We start from the raw sequence: 27631 nt of genomic DNA on the forward strand, positions 1-27631 counted from the left end.
AGCAGGGGGGGGACGGGCGACGGCAGCCAGGAAGAGCATCGTCGAGCATATCAAATTGGAGACACAACCACTTCCCCCTTCGACCCGCCCCCCGCCATACCGCGTCGCTCTATGCTCTCCCTGAATCCCTATTTATGGAGCATTTGTCCTCCGCGAAGGACACACAGGATACAATGAACGAATGAAGGAACGAACGAACGCTTCTGGTTTTTGCTTGGGTGTCGATGGGGGGGAGAGCGGCAAGAGGGCATCTGCCCATAAACTGTATTCCAGATTAATCCTTAAGCCTTGAAGCCACTCTCAAGTGGTCATCCCTGGGGTCCCCCCCCCCCCCGCCGTCGCTTATCCTTTGACCTTTCGCCGGGAGTCATTACCTGCACAGCTGCACTTTCATTTGATATTGTTTCTCCCCGCTTCGCCCCGCTTCTCCGCTGCCTTCGAGGAGCCAAGAGTTTTTCCTTTCGACCAATTAAGTGCCTGGCTTTTGGCTTTCCTTCGTTGATGCCTCCTTTCTCCTTTCTCCTGCTGCTCCTGCTGCTCCTTCTGCTGTTGTTGCTTTTGTTGTGGGGCATTAAATTCAATCAAGTTTCGAGTTGAGCCAAAAAGTTACGGGGGGGCCGGGGCAGGCTGCCTCCTTCTGCCTCCCGCCTCCTGCCTCCTGCTCCGACAGAAAGACAGACAGGACACACGTTTGTCCTTACATTGTCCTCTGGACTCTGTGGCTGCCACTGCCACTGGCACTGGCACTGTTGCTGTTGCATCCGTCTAGACGTTGAGTTGGTTGTACTCTCATGCCCCCGTGCCACCCCTGCCACCCCTGCCAACCGCTCGATGCACTGCCATGACAACCGCATGCGATTTATGCTGATGCCTGCCCCTCACTCCGCCCCACTTCGCCCCACTCTGCCCCTCTGTGGCAGGGTGGCAGGATGTGGCGTTAATTTTATTAAATGCAAATTAAGCTTTATCCCGTTTGCCATTCAGTTTCCATTCCATTCATTAGCGACCGCAATCCGCCCATCCTGGAGACGGTGGAGCCTTCATGGGTTGATTAGCACCTCCGACAAGGTGCGGAGGCCGTCCTCCTGCCTGGGCGCAGAGGGCGACGCATTTCCCGCATTCTTGCAGACATTTTCTTGGCTAATTTGCAAACCAATTAAATGTCAATTTCGAGGCATTGTTCCCTTTAACCCAGGACTATGCTACACCCAGGACGGCGGTGGGGGGTTGTGCAACGTTTTTATTTCTTGCCACCGGCCAAAGTTTTGCGCCCATTGCCTGCCGCCTGTCTAGACTTCTTTCGGAGTTGCCTCCGACTCTCGGACTCCGGACTACGGACTCCGGACTCCAAGTTCTTCCTTCTCTGAGCTCCGGCTCGTGCTGCAGCTGCAGCCGGGGGACTAGCGACGTGCAACGTGCGACGTGCGACTGACTTTTCGTTGCGTAGTTTGCAAGAAGTTTTCCGCCCTCCGTCCCCCGCCCTCCGCCCTCTGCCGTCTGCCCCTCTGTTTTCTTGAGCGCCTTTCAACGGCTAAGTGAGTTTTAATTCCAACAAAAGCAAAGGACACCCAGCCCTCGGTGGGGCAGGGGCAGGGGCAGGGGCACGGCATACGCTGCGTATGCATTATATTCCATGAATGTCCCAAAACCGATTCTCGCTCTTTCATTATTCATGTCTATTCGCTTGCCACTTGCCACTTGCCGCCTGCCACTTGCTTTGGTGTCGCCTCTACTGCTGTGGCTGTTGCTGCAACCGCAGTCATGCCGTCACTCGGTTACGGCTGAGGTGGGCTTTGAGTGGAGGTGGCGGGCGGCGCTTGGAGGGGGAGCGGGAGGGAGTCATGGGGTGCCCAAAAAAACAAAACAAAAATGTTATGTAAAATAGTGGAAAAACCCAAAAAAAGAGTAACGAAGAGAAGAGTGCACATTGGAATGCACAAACAAAACAAAAACAAGAAATAAAGAAGGAAAATGCGGAAAACTGTCGAGAGCAAGTCGGGACGGGGAATACCCTTACGGAGAGCGTGAAGATGCTGACGATTCGACGATGAAGGGAGATGTTTGCAAGGGAGGGAAGGGAGGGAAGGAAAGGAAAGGGATATCCTCGCTTGAGGATCATCAAAGCAGATTTCAGAGATCTCTTCGAAGGTTCAACTAGGGCTACATTTTGACTAGAGATCTAGTCTCTTCTAACCATCTATCTATCTATCTATCTATCTATCTGTCCATCTCCTTCTCGTCTCTGCTTTTCCCCTGGCAGAATGGATGTTGACAACGACGATCGAATAGTTTTCATGGCCTGAAAGCCTTTCGAATTTGCCTGCAGGATACTGCCACCCTGCCACACTCTGCTGCACACCCACCCACACAGACGCAGCAGCTGGGGAGCAGCAGACGTCGGCCGGTCGGCCAGGCGGCCAGGCAATGAGTTTTTGAGCTAAAAGTTGAATTGTGCATCGACATTCCCTGCGGCCCCCTGCTGTCCCTGCCTCGGTCTGTGCTCTGTTCGGCCGTGCCACCGTGCCGCCGTGTGCGTGTGTGTTTTTGCGACTGTGGACTGTCTGTGTGCCCGTGTCTGTGTGTGTGTGGTATGCACTTGTCTAGACACTGGCTAGACAGTGTAAAACCAACCAAAAAATAACAGCAACGGCAGTGGCAGTGGCAGCAGCAGCAGCAGCAGCAGCAGCAGCGGCAGCGGCGGCAGCAACAATTACAGTAAATGCCGGCGACACAAAACGAAACGAAACGAAATGTTGCACAATCCACGTAGAGAACAAAGCCCCTGCACAGCTCCTGCCCCTGCCCCTGGCCCCACTATCCAAGGGGAGGCAGGAGCCGGGGCGGGAGCCGACACCTCAAAAGACACAGACAAATTTTTGGCAATACTTTTGACAAATTTCCCTGCGAAGGCGAAGGCGAATGCGAAGGCAGCCGGGAAGCATTGTTTTGTGTTCTTTTGATTTTATTTGGTAACTAAGTGGAAACTAGTGGCCTCCTCGGAGCCCCTCTGTCCGTCCTCTAGGAGGCTCCAAACCTCTTTCGCTGGAACGGCGGTGGGAGCGATGCCAGCAGATTGCTTGTCGAAATGCTGACGTTGACGAGTTCGTTAGGACTCAGACGGAAGACATGCACCAGGTGCTGCAAGAACCAGAGAGGAAGGAAAAACAATTGTCAGTGGATGGGGTAATCCTTCGGGGGGAGTACGGGGACGGCACGAGCCGTCAGGTACGTACCTGTCGCGGCAGCTGTGTCTTGAGGCGCATTCCATTCGGATTGGCTGCGATGAGGCTGCGGCTCTCCTGGCTGTACTTCTTGGACTTTGTGTTGACGACATAATCCTCGGTGGCGAGGCGCTTGTTCCGCTCCAGCACGTACAGATACTCCTCCGTGTGGACGAGGAAGATGTTGGGGTTCTTCGGATCCAGGATGATGCCGCGGATGCAGAAGTGCCTGGTGCCTGGAATCAGGTACTCCACTGTCTCGCAGGTGAAGGCACGCTTCACCAGATCGTACTCCACCAGCCGCCCGTCGGCGTAGGCCACCACCAGGCGGGGGCGACCCTCGTGCATGGCCAGGGCGGTGGTGCCGGCCCGATGTCGGGGCAGGTTCACCAAATGCTTGTGTTTGCCGGCGGGCTGCAGCCGCCAGACGCCGATCAGGTGGTCGGTGGAGGCCGCCACCAGGTACTCGCCGTCCGGGGAGACCACCAGGTGGCTGACGCTCCTTTTCAAGTGTGCGCCGAGGTCTAGGCTGGAGCGGAACAGGACGCGATCCTCCTCCAGGTCGAAGAAGTTCACGCGATTGACCTTGGGATCGAGGAGCAAGAGCTGTTGCTGCTTCGTGAAGAGGATGTGGCTCGCGGGGGTCAGCTCTTGGGGCAGATCCTCTGCCGGGCGCCGCTCCACCTGCAGGGGAGCCTGCGTCAAGCGGCTCAGCCGGACATCCGTCAGAGTGGAGTAGCAGATCCAGGCAGCGTCTGGCGACAGTGCAGCGGCCTGGATGAAGCTCTTCTCACGGACATTCAGCTGCAGGAGCTTCTGTGGCGGCTTCGCCAGCACCAGATCCTCCGTGTGGCCCACAGGCAGGTCCCAGCGCTCCTCATCCTCGTCGTCTTCCTCCTGGCGGGCCGCGACGGTGCCCAGTCGCCATAGGTCCAGGCTGTGGGGGTAGCGGAGCAGCAGGAGCTTCGCATCGATGGCCACCGAGGCCACGGAGCCCTGCAGGAAGGGGGCGTGCTGCGAGAGCTGTGGCAACGAGCTCCGCTCGCTGGACGTGATGGTGAGGATGCCATCCAGGCCGCCGGACACAATCAGGGGATCAATCATCGCCAGCGACTTGACGTAGTGCTTGTGCGCGTCTCGCTGCAGGAACTTGATCCAGCGCTCGCTCTCGGACTCCTCGCGCCTGATCTTCGTCTTGCTGAAGACCCGGATCAGCGGCGGCTCCATGCCGCTGCACACCAGTCGGTCCTCCTCCTCGTTGAGGGCCAGCGCGAAGACGTTCTTGTCGAGGACGCGTTGCCTGTCGATCTGCGTGGCATTCTCGGCATTCCACACCGTGACAAAGCCCGCCGAGTCGCCCGCCACGATGGTGTTGTCGGCCAGCACCCGGAGGCACCAGACGTTCACGTCCTTGGCGGACAGCGTCATCGTGTGCAGCGTGTGGCCTTTGAGGACGCTCCAGATGCGGACGTAGCCCTCGGAGCCGGTGATCAGGTGCTTTCCCGATTTGTCGAACTTGCAGCAGAGCACGCGGCCCTTCTGCTTGTTGAAGATGCTCTTGTAGGTGATCTCGTCGTTCTCGATGCTCATGATGTTGATGTGTCCCTCTTCGGAGCCGACGGCCAGCTCCGTCTCCTGCCCATTGATGTCCATGCTCCAGAGGGCATTGCCCGTGGGTGATTGCTCGTAGCGCTGCCTGAGCCGCAGCACATCCCACTCGATCAGTTTGCCCGTGAGATCCGCGGAGAAGAGGCGTTTGGTGCCAGCCCAGGCCAAGGCCTCCACGGGAGAGCCGGGCGGCAAATGTATCACCCTGTCCAGATATGGGGCATATTCCATGTTCCACAGCTCAATGCAGTCCGTCTCTCTAGGATTAAACGTGGATCAGTGATTGTGGGCAACGGGAAAAGGCTCTATCTGTGATTTACCGACTCAAAGCGAGGCATTTGGACAACTTGTTGTACGCCATTCCCACGATGGCGCGCGGTTTTATCGTGTAGAAGCGTGCGTTGTGCAGCTGCTGCTTGCCACCGCCCTGGGGTGGTTCGTTCAGTATTGCCGTCATTGTTTTCCACGCACAATTGCTGTTGAAATTAGCACACACCAAAAAAAACACAAAGAAATATCAATTTTGATTTCCCCAACGAATCGCACGTGTGTGCTAAGGGGTTGCCAGATCGCTGGATATGCGAGGTAAACAAACCACCGGCAGCGAGAGTGCTGCCACCCGTTCGGAATATACCAGAAATACTGGAAACTGCGCACCCAGGCATCGGGCATATTTGTGATGCTCCCCCAGGCTGGTCACACTTTAGCTGCGGTGGTTGTTTTTCTTATTTCTGCTCGCAAAATAAAATTCCGGCTGAAAATTAACTAATTTAATTAACACCCATGCATATGCACTGTTTCTGTAAGCTGTTGCGAGTATGAAATAGCCGGGGAAACGGACAAACACACACAAAAACCCTGGAACCAGAAGCCAAGCAATCGAAGAACACAAGGATGCTGGTCGTCGGCAACGCAATCTGGAAGTGGAGCCGTCTCTTCGGTGGTAAATAAATAATTCAGATGGAAAACCGAATCCTAATTGATACTCTCTCTGTGTGAAGCCCTGCTACTGCTGCTGGGAGTGCTCAGGACTGCCTCAGGCCTATCCTCGCGGGTTCTGGAGCTGAGCGATCGGTTCATCGATGTCCGTCACGAGGGCCAGTGGCTGGTGATGTTCTATGCCCCGTGGTGCGGCTACTGCAAGAAGACGGAGCCAATATTCGGTCTGGTGGCGCAGGCGCTGCATGCCACCAATGTGCGGGTGGGGAAACTCGATTGCACCAGGTATCCGGCATCTGCGCGCGAGTTCAAGGTGCGCGGCTATCCCACGATAATGTTCATCAAGGGCAACATGGAGTTCACCTACAACGGCGACCGGAGTCGCGACGAACTCGTGGACTATGCCCTGCGCATGTCCGGGCCGCCCGTGCAGCTCGTGACGCGCACAGAGAGCGTGGATATGCTCAAGGGATCGCACACGATCTTCTTCATGTTTGTCGGCCAGCAGGAGGGCGTCGTCTGGGACACGTACTACGCGGCAGCGGAGGGCTACCAGGAGCACGGCTTCTTCTATGCCACCAGCGAGGACATTGCCGCCCAGCACTTTGACTTCGAGAAGCTGCCGGCGGTTATCGTCTACAAGGAGGAGCAGCACCACTTCTATCCGCACGGCCATGTGGCCCACGAGATGGACCCCAACGAGGTGAACGAAACGATCTTCCAGTGGGTCAATGTGGAGCGGTTCACCCTCTTCCCCAAGGTCACGCGCTTCAACATCCACCAGCTGCTGAAGACCCAGAAATACCTGGTCCTGGCCGTCGTCCAGGAGGATAAACTCAGCCAGATCGCCACGCACGAGCTGGAGTTCCGCGACATGGTCGAAGGCGTTATCCGGAAGCACAGGCCGCGGTATCACAACAAATTTCAGTTTGGATGGGTGAGCATGGTCCTTCTGTTGAAAGGAGGGGGCCCTCTCTAGCATTCGTTGCTCCCTTTTTTGCAGATTGGCGAGCCCGCCATCGCCCATTCCATCATCCTGGACCAGCTGCCGACCCCGCATCTGATAGCGATCAATTCGAGCACCCAGCACCACTTCATACCCGACGACGATCCCATGCAGATGACGCCGCAGGCCCTCCACCTCTTCCTCGAGTCCATCAGCAACGAGAGCGCCATCGCGTATGGCGGCGACACCTACTTTGTGCGCTGCAATCGGGCGCTGTTCGAGCTGAAGCGTTCGCTGAAGGACATGTGGAAGGGGAATCCCGTGCTGACGACCGTCATCTTTGGCCTGCCGCTGGGCTTCCTCTTGCTGATCATGTACTCCATATTCTGCGGTGATTGCCTCGTCACCGAGGAGGACCAGGACGAGGATCACGAGAAAAAGGAGTAATCCCAATCTAGAGCAATTTTTCTACTGCTTTCATCTTAAGCCAAAGTCTAGTCCTATGTTTAGAGAACTCTTTCCCATCTCATCTCGAAGGATGCGATGCGGAGGATACAGCATACAGATCGATCTCCCATCCGCCTTTAGAGGTGTTTGCATTTGCATTTGCAGATATAGAAACGTGTTCCGTGTGCATCTTGTTTTCGTTTTAAGTTATTAAGAAATAAAAGTATTTAGCAAAGAGAAAGAGACTTAGGCCTACGAGGAGGAGCATCTGCATCTGGATCCGCAACTGCGGTCAATCAGCAGCCGTAATCTTCATCATCGTCGCTGTCTATGGCCGCCCGGCGGCGGTCGTACTTCACTGTGGACTTGCTCTGCGGCATCTGGGCATTGATGCTCTCCAGGATGCTCACGAACTGAGCGTCGTCCAGTTTGCCGCGCAACTGCCCCATCTGGGCCATGCGGATGACCATGTTCTCGAACATCTGGGCCTTTTCTGGCTTGCTCACTTTCAGTGTGTTGACTGCAATCGAGATTTTTAAGCATTCTGAAGCATGGGTGAGATCCGAAATCTGTACTTACGGCGGGCACGTGCCTGCTGGTCGAGCACCTGGGAGAGGATAGAGTGCTTCATCTCCTCCTGGGCACGCATCTGCTCCTGCTGGGCCTGCTGTTTTTCGGCATCGTTGCCACCGCCGCCGCCCTGAAAAGAGTCAAAGGTAAAGGGTCACTGCAGGACAAGAGCTTTAAGGAACAGGTGTGGATGACTCATGGCAGAGAGCGGGACAGAGAATGAGAGAAGATACATATCCAACGGTTGCATCCTCCACTCCGCCCACTGGCAGGCACTTTTTCTTTTTGATTGTTTAACCATTTTCCACAGACTTCTCTTTCTCTCGTCTATTTATGGAATTATTTGTTCAACAATTCGTTGCCGGGTGGTCGGCCGTCTTCAAGGGGCGCTGCACTTACGATTTGCGACTGCATCTGGGACATGCGCTGGGCGCGTAGGGCATCTAAATCGCCATCAGACATTTTTGTTTATATTTAAATATTAACTTTTGTTAGAGAATCGAACAATTTTGTCGGTATTAATAGCATGAAGCACGCAAAAGTGTGACAGCGGGTAGTATCGATATATATGAGTACCTATCGATAGATCAACAATCGACTCATAATTGCGTAGTGCAGAAAGGGAAGCACCGCAGAGAAAGAAAATAAAAATTAGAAAAGTGTACAACTAATAGAGTGCATCTCTTGCCTAAATATGTCTGCACCGCTGGAGAACCTGGAGACGCAGCTGGAGATGTTCATTGAGAATGTGCGGCAGATACGCATAATCGTCAGCGACTTCCAGCCGCAGGGTCAGAACGTCCTCAACCAGAAAATGTAAGACATGTCAATGGAAATGAAGCGACACACAATACACTCTACTCTTTCTTTTCTGTGGAACCTGTAGCAACAGCCTGGTCACCGGCCTGCAGGAGATCGACAAACTGCGCAACCAGGTACAGGACGTGTATGTGCCCTTCGAGGTGTTCTTCGACTACATCGACCAGGACAAGAATCCGCAGCTCTACACCAAGGACTGCGTGGAGAAGGCCCTGGCCAAGAACGAGGAGGTCAAGGGCAAGATCGAGAGCCTCAAGAAGTTCAAATCGAATCTGCTGCTCGAGCTGTACAAGACGTTTCCCAACGAAATGAATAGCTATCGTGCGTACAGAAAGGACTCCATGTGAAGAGTCCCATCCTCTAACCCTAAGCCCTGAAAACCATGTAGTTTTGTAAGCCTAACGTATTTCAATAAATTTTATACATATATACACGAATTTTGTCCAATTTCATTTCCAATTGTTGGTTACTTTGTGTTCTGTTCTTTAAGCCTGCCTTTGGGTCGTGTTTTCCAGTGTCCGTCGCATTGTTGTAACAGGATTCCGGGTGCCGGGTCGGATTTCAAGAACCCCATTTTGCAAAAAAATTTCCGAAGGCTCCTGTGGCGCAATTGGTTAGCGCACGGTACTTATAATCAGTATTCAGTGTCTATGAGCAATGCCGGGGTTGTGAGTTCGAGCCTCACCTGGAGCAAGTTGTATGTGCCGCGTTGGCACTTTTTTTGTCTTTTGCATCTTTCTCTTCTTGTTTTTCTTTTCTTTCGGGTCTTTTCTAAGCACTTTTGCATTTAACGAATATTATTTTAATAATTATAAGTGGAAAAAATAATTTAATAAAGTTTTTGAATAAAAGCCCTCATCTCAGTATGCTGCGTTGTACAGCACTACTCTTACTTTAAGTGCGTGGCCAGACCAGTGGAAAATACTCGAACAGCTGACTATTGTTTTTATTTGCACAAACTTGTGTAATACAAAGCTTGTGTTTGCGAGAGCCCTTTTGTTTATGGTTAAGTATGCGTTCTGTGGTTGGTGTTCTGAAAAGTGCATTGATAGCAACAAATTTTGCTGGAAGTGCCAGAGTGAGAGTGCCATATGGTGTAGTAGCTAGGCGGAAATTCGGAGACGCCGCCTCCACCGCGACGCCGGCTTGCTGGAATTGCGAAAAGAAGTCGGTGCTGAAGCAGCACATGATCTGCTCGGAGTGCGGACACCTGCAGGATGTAGATGCGGCCATAGTGAGTAGATAGCTAGCTATCCATGGATGGCAGACTGACAGACTGGCAGGCTATAAACAGCTTCGTTTTCGATCGTTTTAGAACTACTTTGAGCTGCTGAGCTTTCCCACAAACTTCAACCTGGAGGGGCAGCAACTGACACAGCGTTTCCGCCAGCTACAGACCCTGGTGCATCCGGACAAGTTCAGCAACAAGTGAGTCCCAATCAGCAGCGATCAGCAACCCAATCAAATTGGCTTTCCTTTCCCCCCTTCGCCCCTCGCCGAGCAGAACCTCTCGAGAGCAAACCAATTCCGCGGACTGGAGCTCCCTCATAAACAAGGCCTACAAGACACTCGCCATGCCGATAGAGCGCGGACAGTACCTGCTGCAGCTGGAGGGCCAGCAGATGCCGCAGGACAATAGTACGCTCAACAAGGAGTTCCTTATGGCCATGATGGAGCGCAACGAGGAGGTGGAGGAGGCGGAGGACAGCACGGAGCTCGACAAACTCAATGCACAGATTGTCCGGGAACTGGAGGCCCTGGTCCAAAAGCTGGGCATTCAATTCGAGGCCAAGGACCTGGCCAGCGTCAAGGGCACCCTCGTGGAGATGAAGTATCTGCTGAGCATCCAGGCGAGCATCAAGCAGAAGCAACAAAGCCTGTTGGGCGGCAGCTGAAGACTCGATATTCCAGTCTCGGGAGCAATCGATAACCGAAACACACCTCTGCCTGCCGACCAGCTGATTGGAAAAGTGGCCAAAAAACAACCTAAGAAGAAGAAACCAATAAACTAAGCTATAAACAAATATCGGCAAATAAAATTCGCCATGTAATTAGTGACAATGACATATGGTAGTCGATGACTAACTAGTTTTTATCGCATCCGTTAACTGGCATAACTGTTGCTTCAACTGTTGCTGTTGCTGTGGGAGAATGCCCGTTGAGTGTGGCTTAAAGCGCAGGGCCCTCAGAGTCTGAGTTTGTTCTTCCCCCGCATCGAGCGCTGCCTGTACCCGGATCCGAATAGAACGAAACCCTTGCACCCTCGACGACAGTAAACAGTACGAGTACTAGTACGGGTACGGGTTCGGGTACGGGTACGGGTACGGGTAATGTAATCAATTAATCGCAGCGCTATCTATTGGACTGAAATCAGAAGCGGTAAGAGCGGAGGGTAGGGAGGAGAGGGAAGCCCTCGTGCAGCCCCTGTTGTCGCGTCATCGAGCGATTGTTTACCCACAAATGTGCTGTCTATAAATTTGAGTGTGCTCGCCATAGCATTGGGCAGTTCTTGGTCAACGCTGAAGGCGCTCACACGACACACGACAGAATAGAATACAATGCGCATTATAATGCATAGACTTGCATTCGGCTGTCTGCTGGTTCTGGGTAGCCTCCTTGTGGCAGCTTCGGCGAACAGTTCCCCTGTGATTGGTGTGCTCACGCAGGAGGTCTACACGGATGGATTGATTTCGCGACATTTCGAGAACAAAACCAGCTACATAGCCGCCTCGTATGTCAAGTATCTGGAGGGTGCTGGTGCCCGAGTGGTGCCCATTTGGTGAGTGGACCACAGACACAGATACTCTCCATTTGAAAAGAGATCTTATCGTGGCGGTGGAAATCCCAGAACCTACGATAAGATTGAGAGGAGACAAACGTGTTTATTTGTAGAACAGAAATACGTTAATATACGCGAAAAGCTAAACGATAAGATTGCTGAAAATGTAATTAATAAACCATTTTCTTGATATCTCGAAAGGATTGGACGCAATCGCAGCTACTACGAAGATCTCATGCACAAGATAAACGGGTGAGTGACTGGCCAAAATGATGATCATGCTTACAATCAAAAAGTATATCAACGAATTCCTCCTCTCCATAAATCATCGATGTCTAGGGTTCTCCTGCCTGGAGGTGCAACGTGGTTCAACCAGAGCAATGGCTACGCCGACGCGGGGGAACATCTCATCCAATTGGCAGTGCAACTGAATGACAATGGCACCTTTATGCCCGTCTGGGGCACTTGTCTGGGCATGGAGCTGCTGGTCTACAAGCTGGCCAATGGCACCGACCATCGCATCAGTTGCCGGGCATCTGGCATGGCCCTGCCCATTGTGTTCAAAGAAGGTACATTCCAATCAATCAACCCTTCTCTGATAAACTGATCGAACTCATCGAACAATCGGCATGCTTTGATCCCTCGTCTCGATAGATTACAAGCAGAGTCGTCTGTTCAATGCCAGCAGGGAGGATGTTGTGGCTGTGATGGTCGCGAATAATGTCACCTATCACTACCATCAGTTCTGCTACACAGAGGCGGACTTTGTGCGGGATAAGCTGAACCAGTCGTGGCGCGTGGTATCCCTGAACAACGACCTGGACGGCGTCGAGTTCATCTCCACCATGGAGCATCTGAAGTATCCCTTCTACGGCGTTCAGTTTCATCCGGAGAAGCCGCTCTACGAGTTCGTGCGGTCGAGCATTCCCCACTCGGCCGCGGCGGTGCTGAGTGGGCAGTACCTCGCCGACTTCTTTGTGAACGAGGCCCGCCGGAGCCCCCAGACCTTCGCCAATGAAACGGAGCAGGCGCGGATGCTCATCTACAACTACAAGCCGGAGTATACCTCGATACTGGGCTCCTCGTATGTCCAGCAATATCTGTTCAACAACAAGGAAATGCAACTGGAGGAGGTTGGTTCCGAGGGGGGAGATGATGGGGACGACTCGCCCAGCTACTATCCCGGCAATGCGTACGGAAATGGAAATGGAGCTGCTGCACTCCTCTCCATCGGCAGTGGCCCCCTCCTCGTTCTTCTGGCAATGGGACTGTTTTCAATTGACTTCTGATTTCCCTTGAATTCAGCTTGCAGGCCATGCAGCAGTGCGTTTTAATTCAGGGAAATTCGCAATCCGAAAGACTGTGCTCCTCTGCGCTCTCTCCTCGCATTCTCCTTCAACGCCATGCCACACCACTAGCCCGATTATTCTGCCCTTGCTTGGAAGTCGCGTCAAGTGGATTTTTTAATTACAACACTTGTGCTCACTCGACTACAGAATGCACTTTGTTAACTGAAATTACAGCTGTTTGTTTTGTTTGGATAAGGGGGAGGGCATCACCAGGAATGCGCAGATCCCCGCTCGAAAATGCCAAAGAGGAGGCCGGCTTTAAGATATGTATTATTTCTCTTCTTACCACCATCCCAGCGATCTTGACAGCGGGATATACAATGTACACACATGCCATAGTATGCTCGAGGCGCCTGATTCGTATGGGGATGTATAGGGAGAGACTTACTCGCACTTTGACGAGCGCGAGAGAATTTAGAAAGAGAAGAAAGAACACGCGATTGCAATGCACTCACAACCCACTCCAACTCACTCGCACCAACAGCTGATCTCGCCGTGCAGTGGGAGAGAGCTGGGAGGAGAGAGCAGAGCAATTGGCAAAAGTAGCTAACGAGAGAGGATGAGTGGTGAGGGGAGAGCCGATTGGGAAGAAGAGCACGAGAGCATGGACTATGAACGGTCTCGCTTGTACCGCTCTCGCATTAATTTTTTCGCCAGGTCCACACGTGCGCTCGCTCCGCTTTCCGGGCCATTAAAACCGTTAAAATATCGGAAATTAAAAATTTCCAAAAATAGTTTGTTCATGGAAGGAAAAATGTTTGCAAAATGAAGGCCAGTGGCAGCGGCGGGGCAAAAGGCAGAGTGGCGCAAAAAAAAAAAACAAAAAATAAGCTTAAAATGCATTATCCATTTGATATGGATATTGTTCGATATATATACATATAAGCATATTATGACATCACTTTTTGTTTCGTTCGTTCACGGGCAGAGCAGCTGCGGCGCTCTCATTCCAAGGTGTCTCTCTTGCAGGGCGAGGCATTCCGAGTGCCTGCCCAAAATACAAGATACAAGATACAACCTGTGCTCGGAATAATCGGAATAATATTTCTTTGAACGTGTGCCTTTACGTTTTCGGTTCGGATCAGAAAATATGTCGTCGGCGTAGGGCAACAACAAAAATGCAGCAAGGAGCACGCTTATGGGTCCAAAGAGATGAGAAGTTTTGTTTTTGAGGTAAGTTTTTGTTCGCACTCTTTGCGACCTGCTTGAGTTTTTCGCTCTTAATTTTCTGAGGAATGTTCATAAAGTTTTATAATAGTTTGTGGGTGTTTTTTAATAATAATTTCTTGTTTACGACTTTAGCGACGGACTCTGCTCTCTCGCTATGCCGCTCTCTCTTGCATATATATGGTCCTAGGTCCTCCCTTGGTCCTAGGCTTTGCGGCTTTGATTGCCGAACACCCTCTAAGCTCGTCGCCACAACAGCCACTCTTCGTTACCCGATTTATCAAATATACATAAATATATATACCCATTCATACCGTACCCTCATTTATGTGAATGCACAGGCCAGATGGGCTTTAGCTTACAGCAGAGCTTCTAAGGAGAGAAGAAGACTAAGAAGACTTGACTCCTCCTCACGTACATATAGTAATTTTAATTTAAACTATATGGAAACTATATTTGTTTATCTAAAATTCATATAAATCGAATTCCAAATATTAACATAAATTAACAAAATATTAACATATACAATGTAAACTCACGGAACACCGGTTCCATTGAAGGCCAAGCATACGTACATAGGTGGCCATTTATAAAGGGCGGAAGAGTTATCAATTCGATATTGTCGAGATGTGCGAGAGCTCGCCTTGTCATGATGGATAAATGATCTCCGAAGACCTCCGGCAAAAAATTATTATCACTGTTTACTTGCTCTACCGGCTCTTATGCATATATCCATGATTCACGATTTAGTAAAGAACTTTTGAAGCACCTCGGTGCTTATCTCACGATATGTCACATGTTGATCTGGCACTATCGGTTAAGACTTGCACCAAAATTCGGAAGTTATATGAAACGCAAAACACAATCAAAAACGTATATAAAATATACCATACACGATAGATATGCAGAATGTGTCTCTTTTGGGCGCAAACACTAATTTGCAGGGCTCTCCAACGCCCGACAGCATACGGATTTTGTGCTATCTACTATACCAAGACAAAGGTCAGCAGGAGAGCAGCTTTGGACAGCACGGGCTCTTTCTCCAAGACGCACGCATTTCCATATGCGCGAAATGCATTGGAAGCCCATCGATCGCACTTGCTTAGATTTCTCAGTCGTGTTTTGGCTCTTCGAGAAATCAGAACACTTGGGAAACAAATAAAACACACAAAGGCACAGAGACATGTTCGCAAATTCGGAATCCCCCAAGGCCACCCCCTGCATTGGGATAATGTGCATCGACGTGGCGCAGTGGCTGGAGGCCGAGTACGGCAAGAAGTGGCACAGTTATCTGGCGGCCTCATACGTGAAGCAGCTGGAGGCCGCGGGGGCGCACGTTGTGCCCGTCTGGTAAGTGGGGAAGATCCCGGCGAACATAAACAACAAATCGCAGAATCGAGTGAAAAGTGCAGCTGCCTCGATTTTTGGTCCGCGTCCAACCGCCTCCCGTGTGGGCGGAGTGCCAAACGCTTTGGGCTATGAAATGAGAAAGAGAAAGATGAGAGCGCACTATTTCATCGTTTCACTTTCGTTTGCCGCTCTCAACCTGCTCTCTATATCGTTATCGATATAGAATCGAACTGAAATTGATCAACGATAGAACACATTAATCGATGCATGCGATGCGGTGCTCCTTTCAGGATTGGCCACAATCGTTCCTACTACGACTCGCTGATGAATCAACTGAACGGCATCCTCCTGCCCGGCGGGGCCGTCTTCATCGATGAGGCCGACAGGCAGTCGCGGCCCGACCTGACCAACGACTGTGTCCGAACGGCGGATCTCATCTACCAGCTGGCCATGGAGCGGAACAACGGGGCCGGCGACCCCGAGGGATACTTTCCGCTGTGGGGCACGTGCCTGGGCATGCAGCTGCTGCTGATCAACGCCGCCCAGAGCACCAAGGTGCGCACCAAGTGCCAGTCAATGAGGCAGGCCCTGCCCGTGTGCCTCACCGAGGACTACCGCCAGTCGAAGCTGTTCATGGAGCTGCCGGAGGAGTGCTTCGCCAGCCACCAGCACGGCTACTGCATCACCAGGGAGAGCCTGCAGGAGTACGGCCTGACCGCCGAATGGCAGCCCCTGGCCCTGCAGAAGGACCCCGCTGGCTGCGAGTTCGTCAGCCTCATCGAGCACCGGCGCTTCCCCATCTTCGGCTGCCAGTTCCACCCGGAGCGGGCCGCCTTCGAGCAGCTCTACGCCTGCGAGGACACCAGCAGCCAGGCCCATTCCCGCGAGGGCATCGAGCTCTCCGAGCGCCTGGCCGGCCGCTTCGTCGACGCCTGCCGCCGCAACCGGAACCGATTCGCCAGCGCGGAGGCCAAGTCGCGGCATCTCATCTGGAACTGGCAGCCCGAGTTCTGTGGCAAGCACAAGGGCTCCAACTGGCTGCAGTGCTACCTCTTCGAGAAGGACGTGGCCTATCCGAAGTAGGAAGCGAGAGGACATATTGAAGATACTCAAAGCAAATGCTGTTCCATATACTAGCCAATAAATTAATAAAGCTTTGCCTTTTGGCCCTTTTCTCAGTTACTCTCTCCTACTTTCCACTCTTCTCGCTCGCTTTTCCCCACGCATTTTCCGCCTCATGCAGATTCCACTCTGTACTTTTCCGTTTGATTTTTGTGCTTTTCGTTTTTAAGAATTTTCCACTGATGGAAATGTACGCCTTCTTCTGTTTTTCACTCTCGCAAATGGAATATTTTTGTACATTTTTTTATGGGTTTTCCTTTGGCTTCAATGGCGGCCCCACACCCCCTCCACCAAGCTCGAATGCACTCCATAGGCTCTCGTGTGCGGAACAGAGGCTACCACACCCCTTCTTTGCCTTAGTTTGGGTATAAATGGCTCCTCTTGCTCCTAAAATGTCCCATTTATTGGGGCCTACTCCCCCGCCTCTCCTGGTGGGGCGTCAAAAGGTAGGCCGCTTTCATAATTAGCCCGTGACACAACGCGTGGCAGCCTTCACACGGGACAAACCGGACTCATCGGGCCACAGGTTCACAAGTTCACGCTGAAGTGGAAAACATTGTAGGACGGCTATCGTATCCGTGTAAATAATTGCAGCCCGGCTGCGGCCCCTTGTTGTGGTGTTTTTGCGTCTGGTTCCCACCATTATCCGTCAGGGCTCGGAGTATTGTTTGCGGCTTCGATGTCTTGCGGCTTTATTGTCGTCTGGTTGTCCTGGTGCTGTCCTGGTGCTGTCCTGGTATCTCCCCGTCTGGGTCTTCCGCGATGTCTGGCCCCCTGGCAGCCATTGTGGCCTGTCCCCCATTCGATCTGCCTTCGAATGCTAATGAGACAAGACCAGTGTCTAGCCTCTTTTTCTTCGCCCCGACTTGTTAATCGTCTCCTCATCGACATCGATGTATTATCGAACATCGAATGTGCCGCACGTGCACTGATTGATTATTGTGCTCGTATTATGGGTTCTTTCCTACGTTTTCCTTTGTTTCATTTATGTGTGTTTTTCTCTTCTTTTTATATATATTTTTGGATTTTTGGGGCAGGAGGAGGAAAAACCCGTTCTAGTGTCAGCATAAATGCCGCATTGAATGCCCTTGTGCCCATTTTATAGACTCGTTTCGCCATTCGAATGGGTGTATTCACACTTATTCACATGCATTCACACACGCACACACACACACACACACACAAGGCAATGAAAGGGGTAGAGAGAGAGAGAGAGAGGGAAAAAGTAAAAGTTGGCATATTTCTCGGATTTTCTCAACTGAAAATTAAGCCGCTTCTACTCCTCCCCCCTGGCCACCTCTTTCTCTTGTCTATGTCTATCATTCCCGCTCTCGCTCTCGCTCGCGCTCTTTCTCTGTCTCGCTTTCTGTGTGCTTGCCGCTTTTTTGTGTGACGTCATAGCGCACAGGCTGTATCTTAGCGCCTAGGGCCGGCCTTTTGACTGTTTTTTATAACCTACTTGCCGTGCATTGAACCTGGACTCTGCTCGGCTTGGCTTGGCTCTGCTCAGCTTTGCTCTCTCTCTCTCTTGGCCAGCTCTCTCTCTCTCTGGCTCTCTGCACTGCAGGCTGCAGCTCAATGTTTTGGGCCAATGAACCCCCATGCTGCAAGGACATTGCAGTCTCTGCTCTGTCCTCCCCCCCCCACCACCCTCACCGTTCCCTGTCTCTGTCTCTGTTGCTGCGCGTTCGAGTGACATTATGAAACCAACAACAGCCAGAGCCTGCTGCAGAAGCCAAAGGTCCTTTTGGCAACACCCAGCACTGCAAACCCTTCTCCTCCTCCTCCTCTTGGCCCCCACTCTCTGTCTCTCTCTCTCCCTCTCCCTCTCCCTCTCTCTCCAGACGAACAATTTGCGCTGATTTGGCATTTAAACTGCAGTTGAAGGATACGACTACCAGATTTTATATCTACAAGTACATGTGTGTCTGTGTGTGTGTCTGTCTGTATGTGTGTGTGCGTGTCTGTGGTACTGCCTTTGATAATCCCTTCTTCTGGCCCGACAAATGGCCTGGACTTAACAGCCTCTAGGGTTCTTAATTGAAGCCGGACTCGAGGACCCTGGGATTCTCCTCTCGACATTGGCCTGACATTTGTTTTTGGTTCTATGCAAATCACAGGGTATCCATGGAAAACTGATGATGGAATAGACTTGATATCCTTGGAATCTCTGCCGTGGGATTCGCCCCTTTATCCACTATCGTATCCATTCTCCATTATCCCTTATGTCTAGATGGTAGTGCAGAGGATCTTAGCCTTCTTTTAGAGCTACCTTTTAGAACCTTTTGCCATTCCATCAACTATCAAATGTCTCGTCGTCATATCTCGTTATCTGTTGCTCCACAATTTCCCTCCCTTTGCGCTCTCCCGTGTCCACTTCTTGGCGCTCTTAATGGTCCCGCGCCCCCGTTTTACATTTCCGGGACCCCGACCGGAACCGGGATTCACCAAAACAATTAAAATACTTGTGCCCCTTGTGGGCGCCCCTCATTTGTCAAAAGATTTTGTGGGGTGCCCCTCGACTTGGCCCAAAAAATGTTGCCTACTTTCCAGGGCGGGCGGCTGTGGCGCGTGCGGTGCGGTAAGCCTCTTAAGTGTTATGGGGCACACGCTTCTATTGGCATATTTCTTGTTGCTATTTCGGTTTTTTCTCTCTCGACATTTTGTATTTGTTTTTTTCGCGGCCAATTAAGGTCTGTCGCCCGTCGCCCTATCGCCTGTCGTTTTGGCTTTGGCTTTGGCTTTGGCTAAAATTAACCTGAGCTTTGGGGCGTGACATTCAGCAGAGCAGCGGCCATCAGCCCATCAGCTCATCAGCCCATCCGTGCCCATCCCATATCCTCCGTGCCCATGTGTGTGTCCTGGCGCTGGTGACGTCATCCGCGCTCTTGCAACCGGTCGAAGGCCAATTGGAGAATGCGGGCCAACAAAGAGCTTCATTATTTGCCAACATATTTGGGTTAAGCCCCGGAGTGCCATCGCATCGCATCTGTAACCATCTGTGGGCCATTCATTCTCCGAAAGGATTAGCCCAAGGATGGGCTCGTCTCGTCCTTTATCTTGGGTGTATTCTTTAAAATTTTAGTGGGTCAAGTGGTCCCTCGGATTGGACCCTGGGCTTTGTTCTACGGCGGGGCCTGACCTTTGCCTGAATGAAAGTAAATGAAAGGAAAGGAGGCGTTGGAATGATCCTAAAAACAACCGAAACACACAACACACAACACACAGCACAGAGCACAAAGCACAGGGCAGGGGTGTACGCGTATCCTTGTGGAGGAGGCACTTGGTTTGTTGCAAATTGTTGCAATTGTTATGGGGTCGAAGGGTGCCTCCTGCCTGCTCCGCCTGCTCTGCCTGCTGCCTGCTGCCTGGTGGCGTTGTCCCAAGGACATCTGGTGCATTCAAATTAGCTGCAGTTTATTTATGTCTCTCGAGCATCCATTTCCATGCAATACACGAAGCGCCACAACGACGCCATGCCACGCCTGTTGTTTGGCCTTTCAATACCCTTTTGGAGGGGGGAGGGTGGAAGGGGGGGGGGATATACCCCACAGTATTGTATAGATATTGCGGATAGCTGTCCATAGGCAGGGATCGCCACGAAATGCCACGAAAAACGACTGAGGGAAGGGCATCAGGATCTCGGGATAGCCTTTGTTTCTTGTTTTTTGGTTTATAAATAAGTGAAGGGGGAGGGGGGTGTGAAGGGGTGTGCCATATGCTCTACTGAACAGAAAACCAACCCAAAGAGGTGGAGCGGGGGGCGGGAGGGGTGTGTGTGTGTGTGTGTGTGGGGAAATGTATAAATAAATTCCCAACCAAAATGTCGAACAGAAGGGAACGCAATGAACCAAAATGCAGTTAGAGCCACTCCCAGCTGCCAGCAGCTCCCAGCCGGCCCCAAAATCATGGCCGATTCAATTGTGTGTGTGTGTGCAGGCAGCAAGGGAGGGGGCAAGGGGCAAGGGGCAAGGGGGAGGTGTTGCAACGTCATAGGTACTACAAGCATGAACGCTTTAGTCCCAGGAAAAGCCGCGAAGGAAAAGCGGCTGAGGAAAAACCGCAACCGACAAACGTCAACGACTCTAAGGACAACAAACGACAGAGAGAACGACGACGACGACACCGACGACAACGACGACAACGACGACGAGCTGTTAGCCCCTGACCTAGATAACCATGAAAAAGATAGAGATACCTTAGAGAGAGAGAGAGAGAGAGAGGGCATGAGCCGACGTCATTATTTTTGGAGAACCTTCGGTAGGTGCATCAGACGATGGCGATGATGATGATGATGATGGTGCCCAGCGGACGGCGGATCGAGAAGAGATGTCATGCCCTTGCCATTTGCCAGCTTATCGCAGTGGCAACAGCAAAAGATACTTTTATGCCACCAGATACCAGCAGATACCACCTCCCAGCCTTTAGCCGCCTGAGAGCCGCATGCAAATGTCGTTGTTTCCGCTCCACTGGTCGTATACGCAATAAACTGATTATTATTGAGTTTTTAAATTCAATTTGCCAGCCAGACCCCTAAACGAAAGGGCAGCAAGGGGAGGGAGCGGGCAGGACGAGAGCGCGTGGAATGCATAAAATGTTGAACAGGGATTGTGGCTGGCTAGCGGAAGCAGAGGGGGGATGGGAACGGGGGAGCCTGGCCTGAGAGATGCCATCGAATGGCATTTAATGCGCCCGGGCCAAGCGTCACTCCTCCTTCGCCATCATTCGCAGCTAGTCCTTGCACTTTGTCTCTAATTGAAAAGGAGATTGCGTCAGTTTTGATATGTGACCGACGACCGACGACTGAGGACTGCAGGACTGCAGGACTGACGACTGATTATTAAGCCTTGCCCTTACGGGAGCCCAGGTTCCATCGCACAATCATCGATTGGCAAAGCAAAACTAAAACTGCTGAAACGAACCACTGCAGGACCTTGGACTAACTACCCATCGAACGAGCCACTAACCGACTTTCGCTGCCACTTCCCCTGCCACAGCCACAGCCAGAGCCACTTCCTCCCAAGTCGAAGCCGAAAATCGAATTAAATGCCCAGCGACGTGTGGCGCAATGAGGCAAACGAAGTTACCACCAATTCCTGTATCCTGTAGCCTGTATGGGCTTTCCTTAGGGATATCGCCAGCAGATGCCTATGGAGAACGGAGAAAGGCGAACTTCGAACGGCGAAAGTAGGTCGAGGACATTGCCGTGTGCTTGTTGATGTTTATCCGGGAGCGTATCCCGCATTTGCGGCAATTATGAATGAAATCCCATTCGAAGCAGAGGGAATGGCATTTCACCGGCAGCCAGCAGCCAGCAGCCAGCAGCCGCCCGAAGGTCGTCTCTCTCTCTCTCTCTCTCTATCGCTGGGATGACGTATGGAGCCGCTCAAGGATGCCCCGGACCGGGCATCGGGTTCAGCTACAGCGAGAGCTACATAGCTACATAGCTACCGAGCTACAGTGCGGTACGTCATCGTCAGTGCAGTGCAGTGCAGTGCAGTTGGCCTCCTGGGCAGGCATTAACCTTCAACCGGCGCGGCGGCTGCTCTGCTCTGCTCGGCTCTGCTCTCCTCGATTTGTGAATGAAAACAGGGCCAGAGCCAGAGCCAGAGTCAGAGCCAATGCGAAAGCCCGGGTCACTCCCTCTTTCTAATTGATTTTACAACCAATTCTCGGGAGGAAAAACTGCATGGAAAAGCTCCGAGCATGCCGTCACAGGAGTGTTTTTTTTTTGTTGTTTATTTTCTTTATTTTGGGAAATGCCACTCCTTAGAATTCCAAACCCCCCGCCCCCTTCCGAATGTCTTTCCTTTTGCTTTTTTTGGCCATTTGTACGTGCACTGGCTGCCATGGCCTAGTGGCTGCCGTCCATCGCCGCTTTAGGGCTTGTTCCTTCGCAGGACAACACGTAGTAGCTGCTGCTCGTTGGGCCTTGGAACTGACTGCAAATGTCAGGCTTATGATTGTGCATTCATTTGGGGGTCACTTTTCGTGAATAATTGATGTCCCCATGGGATAGAGGAGCCCGAAAGCAGGCCGAAAACAGGCCGAAAGTAGCCCGAAAACTACATAACTAATTACTAATTACTGTGGGGGGAGGGGTGCTCGCTGAGAGGTGAATAAATGATGTGCGCAGCAGGTTCTTTATTTTCAAAACCGAAGACGGATGTGGTGCTTGTTTCTCGCATGGAATTTATGCCGCTTTCCGTTGCCTACTTTTGTGCGTATCCTGTGCGTGTCACCTGTGGCCATGCCAGGGGCATTTTGTTTGCCTATTGGCTTCAATTACCGAAACACAGGCTGCATACCTAATGAGAGAGTCGGGCTCAAGTGGCGCCTCAAGGAGTGAAAGCACACACACGCCCCATTTGGGGCGACGGGGCGACCTCTCTATGTAACCTGATTGTTCTCTCACGTTGGAGAAACAGTCGGGAGTCTGGTATTTGGGTCAAAGTGTGAATTAGCATAAGTGATGCCCTGCGCCTGTTCCTGCCTCTGCCCCTGCTCCTGGCACACTGCCACACGTTTCTCCTCGAGTGTTTAAGCAATGAGCAACGATTTAATACGCGGCACCCAAAGTAGCGACTGAAATTACCCAAAAGTTGCCCGAAGGGAAAGCAACAGCCAGACGGGCGGGCGGTGGGTGTACTCTTGAAAATTTCATTAATATTTCTTTTCGGGGAAGAAGTCCCATTAAAACACGTACGGGGAAAGGGGCCTGGGGAGGGGGAGGGGAGAAACAACAGAGATAACAAGCCGGAAACATGAGCAATAAAAATATACAATAAAAAACCTGAAGAGGCATCAAAAGATGAGGTTGCAGCAGAGGAGCGCAGAGGAGACGGTGAGAGAGAGGGGGAGACCGGTACGGAGAGAGGGGAGTCTCCACTGATGTTGATGATGAGATGGCGGGGCACAAAAGGTACACAAAATTCAAACGAAAACAAATATTTGTATGGAAGTCATGGAGTCGTATACGGAATACCCACATGACGGCAGGCAGGAGGAGGGAGACGGGGGGAGTGCTCCATTTTGAATGAGGGCAGGGTCCTCCGCCCGCTCCTCTGTGTGAAACTGCCATAAAATATTGCCACTAAAAGACAGTCGAAAAGTTGACTAAGAAGGCCGCAAGTTCAGATTGTTCTTCCACGCTCCACGCTCCACGATCCACGCTCCACACTCATGTGGGCTGTGCCACAAGACAGGACAGGGCAGAAGATTAATTATTTTGTGGTGATGCATTCCGTGGAAAAGAGCCTCCAACAAAAAGAGACAGGGCTTAGAGAAAACAGGCAGAAAGGGGAAGAGTTATCAGCTTTTAGGGTATCTTTGAGCTCGATCAGTGCCTGCCTCTGCCTCTGCCTGTGGCAACAAGTTGACCCGTAGGTCCCACCTCGCCATTTCTGCCCCTTGCCAGCAGTTTCCATGTTCGGCTGGCGCGTGCAGCAAATTAACACGCCCCGCCCCATAAACAACCACGAAACGGGGGAGTGCAGGAGGCTTTGGGGCTCGAAACTCCATAAGAGAAGTTAATGCCGCGTAACCTGTTAAAATGAAGCCCGTACTCCCACTCCCCCTCCCACTCCAAATGGAAATGGAAGTCCTACCTTCGTTGGGTGGTGGGAGGGCGTGTGTGTGGGGGTGTGCCATAAACCAGCAAACGTTGAGAGCAGAAATTATTTCCGTTTATTATTAATAAGCAGCCGCCACATTCCATGCTGCTGCTGCCACATTCCGCTGTACTCTACTGGAGGGTATTTCTGTGGAAACATAAATAGAAATGGCTAGCGAATGCCCCAAAATATACGCCAGGAAAAGGCTCTTAATTAAATGCTTAAAAATAGCTATTCATTTTGCAGAAAAACAATAGAGACGCAGAGGCAATGGAGGGGCGGCAGCAGAGGCAGACGACCGCAAAGAGGAGGAGCTCTTGGGTGCAGGGCAGAGGCTGGAACTATACTTGAGGGCTGTCGAAATGATTACGTGCCTGGCAGCAGCAGGAGCAGCAGGGGGAGGGCGAGGGGCAGAGGAACGTTCTGTATATTGTTATGACTACTCTCGTACGAGAGCAATTTCAAATGAAATGGGGGAAAGGTCTCGTAGAGATAGAGATAGACAGACAGACAAACAAGCAAAAGGTTTCATCAGTGTTTCTTCGGTTGCCATCAGTGCGTATGAGCAACAATCACAGCTGTAAAAATCACACATACGCACTGTGTGCCCTTTGGATCTCGGCGTTGCGTTGCGTATCGTTTTATCCCCACTTTAATGCTGCCCATTTGTCGACTGTCAACGGGAATTAGGTCAAAGGATATTTTTAGAACATCCGCAGCGCATAGAAACGTACTACGAAGGAATCTTCGAGTGGGTCTGGGGGCTGGGCACTGGCCACTGGGCACTGGGCACTGGGGTATAGTGCGGTAGGGATGCCAATTTCTGGTTGCGTTGCCAAAATATTTAGATTCTGACAGATTTTTCATCATCTTTTCGGTCACGTCGGACAACAGGCACACGGACAAGTGTGTGCGTGTGTGTGTCTGTGTGAGTGTGTGCAGCAAATCAGCTTCGAAAATGGAACATGGAACATGGAGCAGGTCCCTGCCTCCAATTGAGTGCGTGACGTGACTGTTCCGGCCATTTAGCAGGAGGAAGGCTCTTGGATTGGCCATTAAACAAAAAGGGGGGCAGGGGAGGGGAGGAGACTCCCTGTGGCTTACCCAAGTTTACGCTTAATATTCGCACTAATTTCATTAATTTGTTTGCTGCCTCTCGCATTTGATTTGCCAAACAGATGGATTTTTATGATGATTGTTGTTCCCCCTCCCCCCCAGGGGTGGGGATTCTGCAGAGTGGAGAGTGTAGACTGGAGAGTGGAATGTATTCATTTCGAATCTGTCGCACACAAATCAATCAAATGCAAAACTGAACACAACCGAAACTCAAATTCAAACACAACTACAGGACTCTCCTTTTTGGCGAACCTCGAGAGGGAGCCGCCTGTCAAATCAAACTGTCAGATGGTTTCACTTCTCTTCTTTTTTATTGCGGTTCGACGGGCTGCTGGTTATTCGATATTTATTGTCTGCCAGTTGAGCTGGAAGCATATTAATCAAAAACCCTCAGACATGGCTCCCACCGCCTGCTCTCAGACATCCGCAGCTCTGCTCTGCGCTGCGCACTCATTATAAATTCAACAAGAATCCCCCATCGAGAGATGTGTCCTCAGTCATTGTCATATATTGCCCTGACAACCAAATATCTCCATCTGATGGCAATTCAATCGTTGACCTACTTTCATGGACTACACAGCCTGGACAACTTTTCTACTTTTTCTACTTTTCTACTTATTTTCTTCGTTTCTCCCTTCGGAGACGGGTTGAGGCTGGCCATCGAGTGGGGGAGCCACTCAATTGGGACGGAGTCCAAGACTCCAACTGCTCTCACTCTCTAATTGCATATTCCACATAACCGTCATCGGCAGCAGCAGCCTCATCATGGCCATAGACATCATCGTAATCGTATCGTAATCTGTGGGATGTCCATTGATTTGTGGCTATTTTTGGCCAAACTTTTTGTAATGGCCAAAAGTTTTCTGCCTCGATTGGTGTCACAGAAAACGGCGCAGACATTAAGTGAGAAATGAATGGCATGCGATTGGGAATGGGAATGGCGAAAGCCTATTATGATTATAATGAATAGGGGCACAAGTTGATATGGAAATGGCGATTTAATTAGTTGACAAATAGATTGAAGTGGATGGAAAAGTACAGACGAAGTGCAAGTGCCTTGAGCGGACAGACTAACGAGTAGCGAGTAACGAGTAAATAGTGAGCAATCACTACCAGCTCTCAGCTCAGCCTTTGAAGGGTGAGGGCTTGATGTTCAAGAGATCCCTCCCCGCAGCCCCTTACCCGCTGCTCTCTCTCAGAGAGATCCCCGGTCGGATATCCAAGCCTGTGGACATCATCCTTAAAGAAAAGACTTTCGGTTGTGTAAATTATTTCACTTTTATTGAACTTTCGTTTTGTGTGTGGATGGCTATGTGGTTTGCTGAGTGGTCCACCTTGGGTGGATAGACTAACGAGTAGCGAGTAGCGAGTAACGAGTATAAAGTGAGCAATCATCAGTAGAAATTTAATAGGAAATACCAGCTCTCAGCTCAGCCTTAGACGAGTTAGTGCTTAATGTTGCAGAGATCGCTCCCCGCAGCCCCTTACCCGCTGCTCTCCCTCAGAGAGGGGGCTACCATCCTCAAAGAAAAGACTTTCGTTTTTTTCATCTTTTTGTCGTGTAAATTATTTCACTTTTATTGAACTTTCATTTTGCGTGTGGATTGCTATGTGGTTTGCTGCCTGTCCCAAACATTTCTGGTTCTGGTTCTGGTGCTCGGCTCTGCTCTGCTGTGTTCTGCTGTTGGTAAATAGTTGATAATACAATATTTTGTAGATGCTGCTGCTGCTGTATATATGTGGTATATAGTATTTATGCTGATATTGTTTCAGTATATAATCCCTCAACGGTTATTGCTTTTGCTTACGATTCATATATATATGTGTATATATGTGTATATCCGTATGTAGAATGTGTATAAACGAGTATATCTTTAGGCCTTGGATTGCATTGTATTTTACTTGAATCTTTAGGTTAAACTGCATGTAAATCTGTGTGTAAACGGCTAAAGTACGCATAAAGTACACTCTCGAGTCAAGTCAAGTCACGTCTAGTCTAGTCTAGTCAAGTTGGCTTCTTCGGTTATGGTTATTCCTACTTTTGCTGGATCTGTAGTGCTCTTTCTATAACTATTCTTCATTGTTGTTGCTATATCTTATATATATATATCATTTCTGGTTGGTTTTGGCAAATTAGTTGTGGTTTTTGATTTGGAATGGAACAAGTTCTTAATGTAAATAATTGAAGTTAAGATTAAAGTTAAGGTTAAAGTTAAAGTTAAAGTTAATGTTAAGGTTGTTTCGGAACATAGATAAATGCCTGACAAATTGTTGATCCCATTTAACATTCACTAAGGAAAAATCTACACTTAACTTATCCGTCCATACATTTTCTTCGGCGAAAGAAAATACTCGTACAATATTTGATTTTTTTGTTTTTGCTTTGCTTTGCTTTGACTTTTCCGAATAAAGGCACGAATCGTTTTAGGAATTTTTAAATCTAAAGGAAATCTTCTACTGCGCGACCAAAAAAAAAAAAACCAATGAAAAGTTGAATTTTTCTTTTACAGTCTTTGGCATGCGTAGTGGTATGTGTGTGGCATGTGGCATGTGGCATGATTTTCTGATCTAGAATCAAGCGGATA

The 27631-nt window shown here is 50.7% G+C and overlaps 7 protein-coding genes and 1 non-coding gene across 9 annotated transcripts; 6 read left to right on the plus strand and 2 right to left on the minus strand.

Moving 5' to 3' along the window:
• Positions 1 to 2939: 2939 nt before the first annotated feature.
• Positions 2940 to 5436, minus strand: l(3)72Dn (UTP4 small subunit processome component l(3)72Dn). Its single transcript, XM_001352500.4, has 3 exons — positions 5150 to 5436; positions 3234 to 5088; positions 2940 to 3138 (listed from the first exon to the last, which is right to left on the minus strand). Exons 1-3 carry the CDS (start codon positions 5284 to 5286, stop codon positions 3019 to 3021), a joined length of 2112 nt encoding a protein of 703 aa, XP_001352536.2. The 5' UTR covers positions 5287 to 5436; the 3' UTR covers positions 2940 to 3018.
• A 65-nt stretch (positions 5437 to 5501) lies between these two features.
• Positions 5502 to 7398, plus strand: Tmx3 (Thioredoxin-related transmembrane protein 3). 2 transcript variants are annotated; one of them, XM_015188192.2, is made up of 3 exons: positions 5502 to 5769; positions 5831 to 6705; positions 6772 to 7398. In XM_015188192.2, exons 1-3 carry the CDS (start codon positions 5724 to 5726, stop codon positions 7159 to 7161), a joined length of 1311 nt encoding a protein of 436 aa, XP_015043678.2. In that variant the 5' UTR covers positions 5502 to 5723; the 3' UTR covers positions 7162 to 7398. The 2 variants fall into 2 exon arrangements, with proteins under 2 accessions (XP_015043678.2, XP_001352537.2); XM_001352501.3 differs by having other exon boundaries at positions 5503 to 5772.
• On the minus strand, positions 7340 to 8292 carry PDCD-5 (programmed cell death 5). Its single transcript, XM_001352502.4, has 3 exons — positions 8131 to 8292; positions 7741 to 7861; positions 7340 to 7681 (listed from the first exon to the last, which is right to left on the minus strand). Exons 1-3 carry the CDS (start codon positions 8191 to 8193, stop codon positions 7458 to 7460), a joined length of 408 nt encoding a protein of 135 aa, XP_001352538.1. The 5' UTR covers positions 8194 to 8292; the 3' UTR covers positions 7340 to 7457.
• A 26-nt stretch (positions 8293 to 8318) lies between these two features.
• On the plus strand, positions 8319 to 8981 carry MED10 (mediator complex subunit 10). The gene is made up of 2 exons (XM_001352503.4): positions 8319 to 8547; positions 8618 to 8981. The coding sequence occupies exons 1-2, from the start codon at positions 8426 to 8428 to the stop codon at positions 8895 to 8897; spliced, it is 402 nt and encodes a 133-aa protein (XP_001352539.2). The 5' UTR covers positions 8319 to 8425; the 3' UTR covers positions 8898 to 8981.
• Positions 8982 to 9145: 164 nt separating this feature from the next.
• Positions 9146 to 9243, plus strand: TRNAI-UAU (transfer RNA isoleucine (anticodon UAU)). The gene is made up of 2 exons: positions 9146 to 9183; positions 9208 to 9243. It is a non-coding gene; the product is annotated as a tRNA-Ile (tRNA).
• A 235-nt stretch (positions 9244 to 9478) lies between these two features.
• Positions 9479 to 10623, plus strand: Hsc20 (iron-sulfur cluster co-chaperone protein HscB-like protein, mitochondrial). Its single transcript, XM_002135331.3, has 3 exons — positions 9479 to 9784; positions 9866 to 9978; positions 10055 to 10623. The coding sequence occupies exons 1-3, from the start codon at positions 9563 to 9565 to the stop codon at positions 10443 to 10445; spliced, it is 726 nt and encodes a 241-aa protein (XP_002135367.2). The 5' UTR covers positions 9479 to 9562; the 3' UTR covers positions 10446 to 10623.
• Positions 10624 to 10763: 140 nt separating this feature from the next.
• l(3)72Dp (lethal (3) 72Dp) lies at positions 10764 to 12846 on the plus strand. The gene is made up of 4 exons (XM_001352504.4): positions 10764 to 11329; positions 11531 to 11581; positions 11669 to 11898; positions 11984 to 12846. The coding sequence occupies exons 1-4, from the start codon at positions 11109 to 11111 to the stop codon at positions 12616 to 12618; spliced, it is 1137 nt and encodes a 378-aa protein (XP_001352540.4). The 5' UTR covers positions 10764 to 11108; the 3' UTR covers positions 12619 to 12846.
• A 1939-nt stretch (positions 12847 to 14785) lies between these two features.
• Positions 14786 to 16377, plus strand: l(3)72Dr (lethal (3) 72Dr). The gene is made up of 2 exons (XM_033382881.1): positions 14786 to 15195; positions 15486 to 16377. The coding sequence occupies exons 1-2, from the start codon at positions 15029 to 15031 to the stop codon at positions 16276 to 16278; spliced, it is 960 nt and encodes a 319-aa protein (XP_033238772.1). The 5' UTR covers positions 14786 to 15028; the 3' UTR covers positions 16279 to 16377.
• Positions 16378 to 27631: the final 11254 nt, after the last annotated feature.

Source organism: Drosophila pseudoobscura, chromosome X, assembly GCF_009870125.1.
Source record: "Drosophila pseudoobscura strain MV-25-SWS-2005 chromosome X, UCI_Dpse_MV25, whole genome shotgun sequence".
In the NCBI taxonomy this organism is placed as follows: Eukaryota; Metazoa; Arthropoda; class Insecta; order Diptera; family Drosophilidae; genus Drosophila; species Drosophila pseudoobscura.

Excerpts from the sequence above, each read along its gene's own strand:
- PDCD-5 (XM_001352502.4), bottom strand. The coding sequence starts at position 8,193 with ATGTCTGATGGCGATTTAGATGCCCTACGCGCCCAGCGCATGTCCCAG. Across the intron at positions 7,862-8,130 it reads CCCAGATGCAGTCGCAAATC|GGCGGCGGCGGTGGCAACGA; the intron begins GTAAGTGCAGCG and ends GACTCTTTTCAG. Across the intron at positions 7,682-7,740 it reads CCAGCAGGCACGTGCCCGCC|TCAACACACTGAAAGTGAGC; the intron begins GTAAGTACAGAT and ends TCTCGATTGCAG.
- MED10 (XM_001352503.4), top strand. The coding sequence starts at position 8,426 with ATGTCTGCACCGCTGGAGAACCTGGAGACGCAGCTGGAGATGTTCATT. Across the intron at positions 8,548-8,617 it reads AACGTCCTCAACCAGAAAAT|CAACAGCCTGGTCACCGGCC; the intron begins GTAAGACATGTC and ends TGGAACCTGTAG.
- Tmx3 (XM_001352501.3), top strand. The coding sequence starts at position 5,724 with ATGCTGGTCGTCGGCAACGCAATCTGGAAGTGGAGCCGTCTCTTCGGT. Across the intron at positions 5,773-5,830 it reads GTGGAGCCGTCTCTTCGGTG|CCCTGCTACTGCTGCTGGGA; the intron begins GTAAATAAATAA and ends CTCTGTGTGAAG. Across the intron at positions 6,706-6,771 it reads ACAAATTTCAGTTTGGATGG|ATTGGCGAGCCCGCCATCGC; the intron begins GTGAGCATGGTC and ends CCTTTTTTGCAG.
- Hsc20 (XM_002135331.3), top strand. The coding sequence starts at position 9,563 with ATGCGTTCTGTGGTTGGTGTTCTGAAAAGTGCATTGATAGCAACAAAT. Across the intron at positions 9,785-9,865 it reads AGGATGTAGATGCGGCCATA|AACTACTTTGAGCTGCTGAG; the intron begins GTGAGTAGATAG and ends CGATCGTTTTAG. Across the intron at positions 9,979-10,054 it reads CCGGACAAGTTCAGCAACAA|AACCTCTCGAGAGCAAACCA; the intron begins GTGAGTCCCAAT and ends CTCGCCGAGCAG.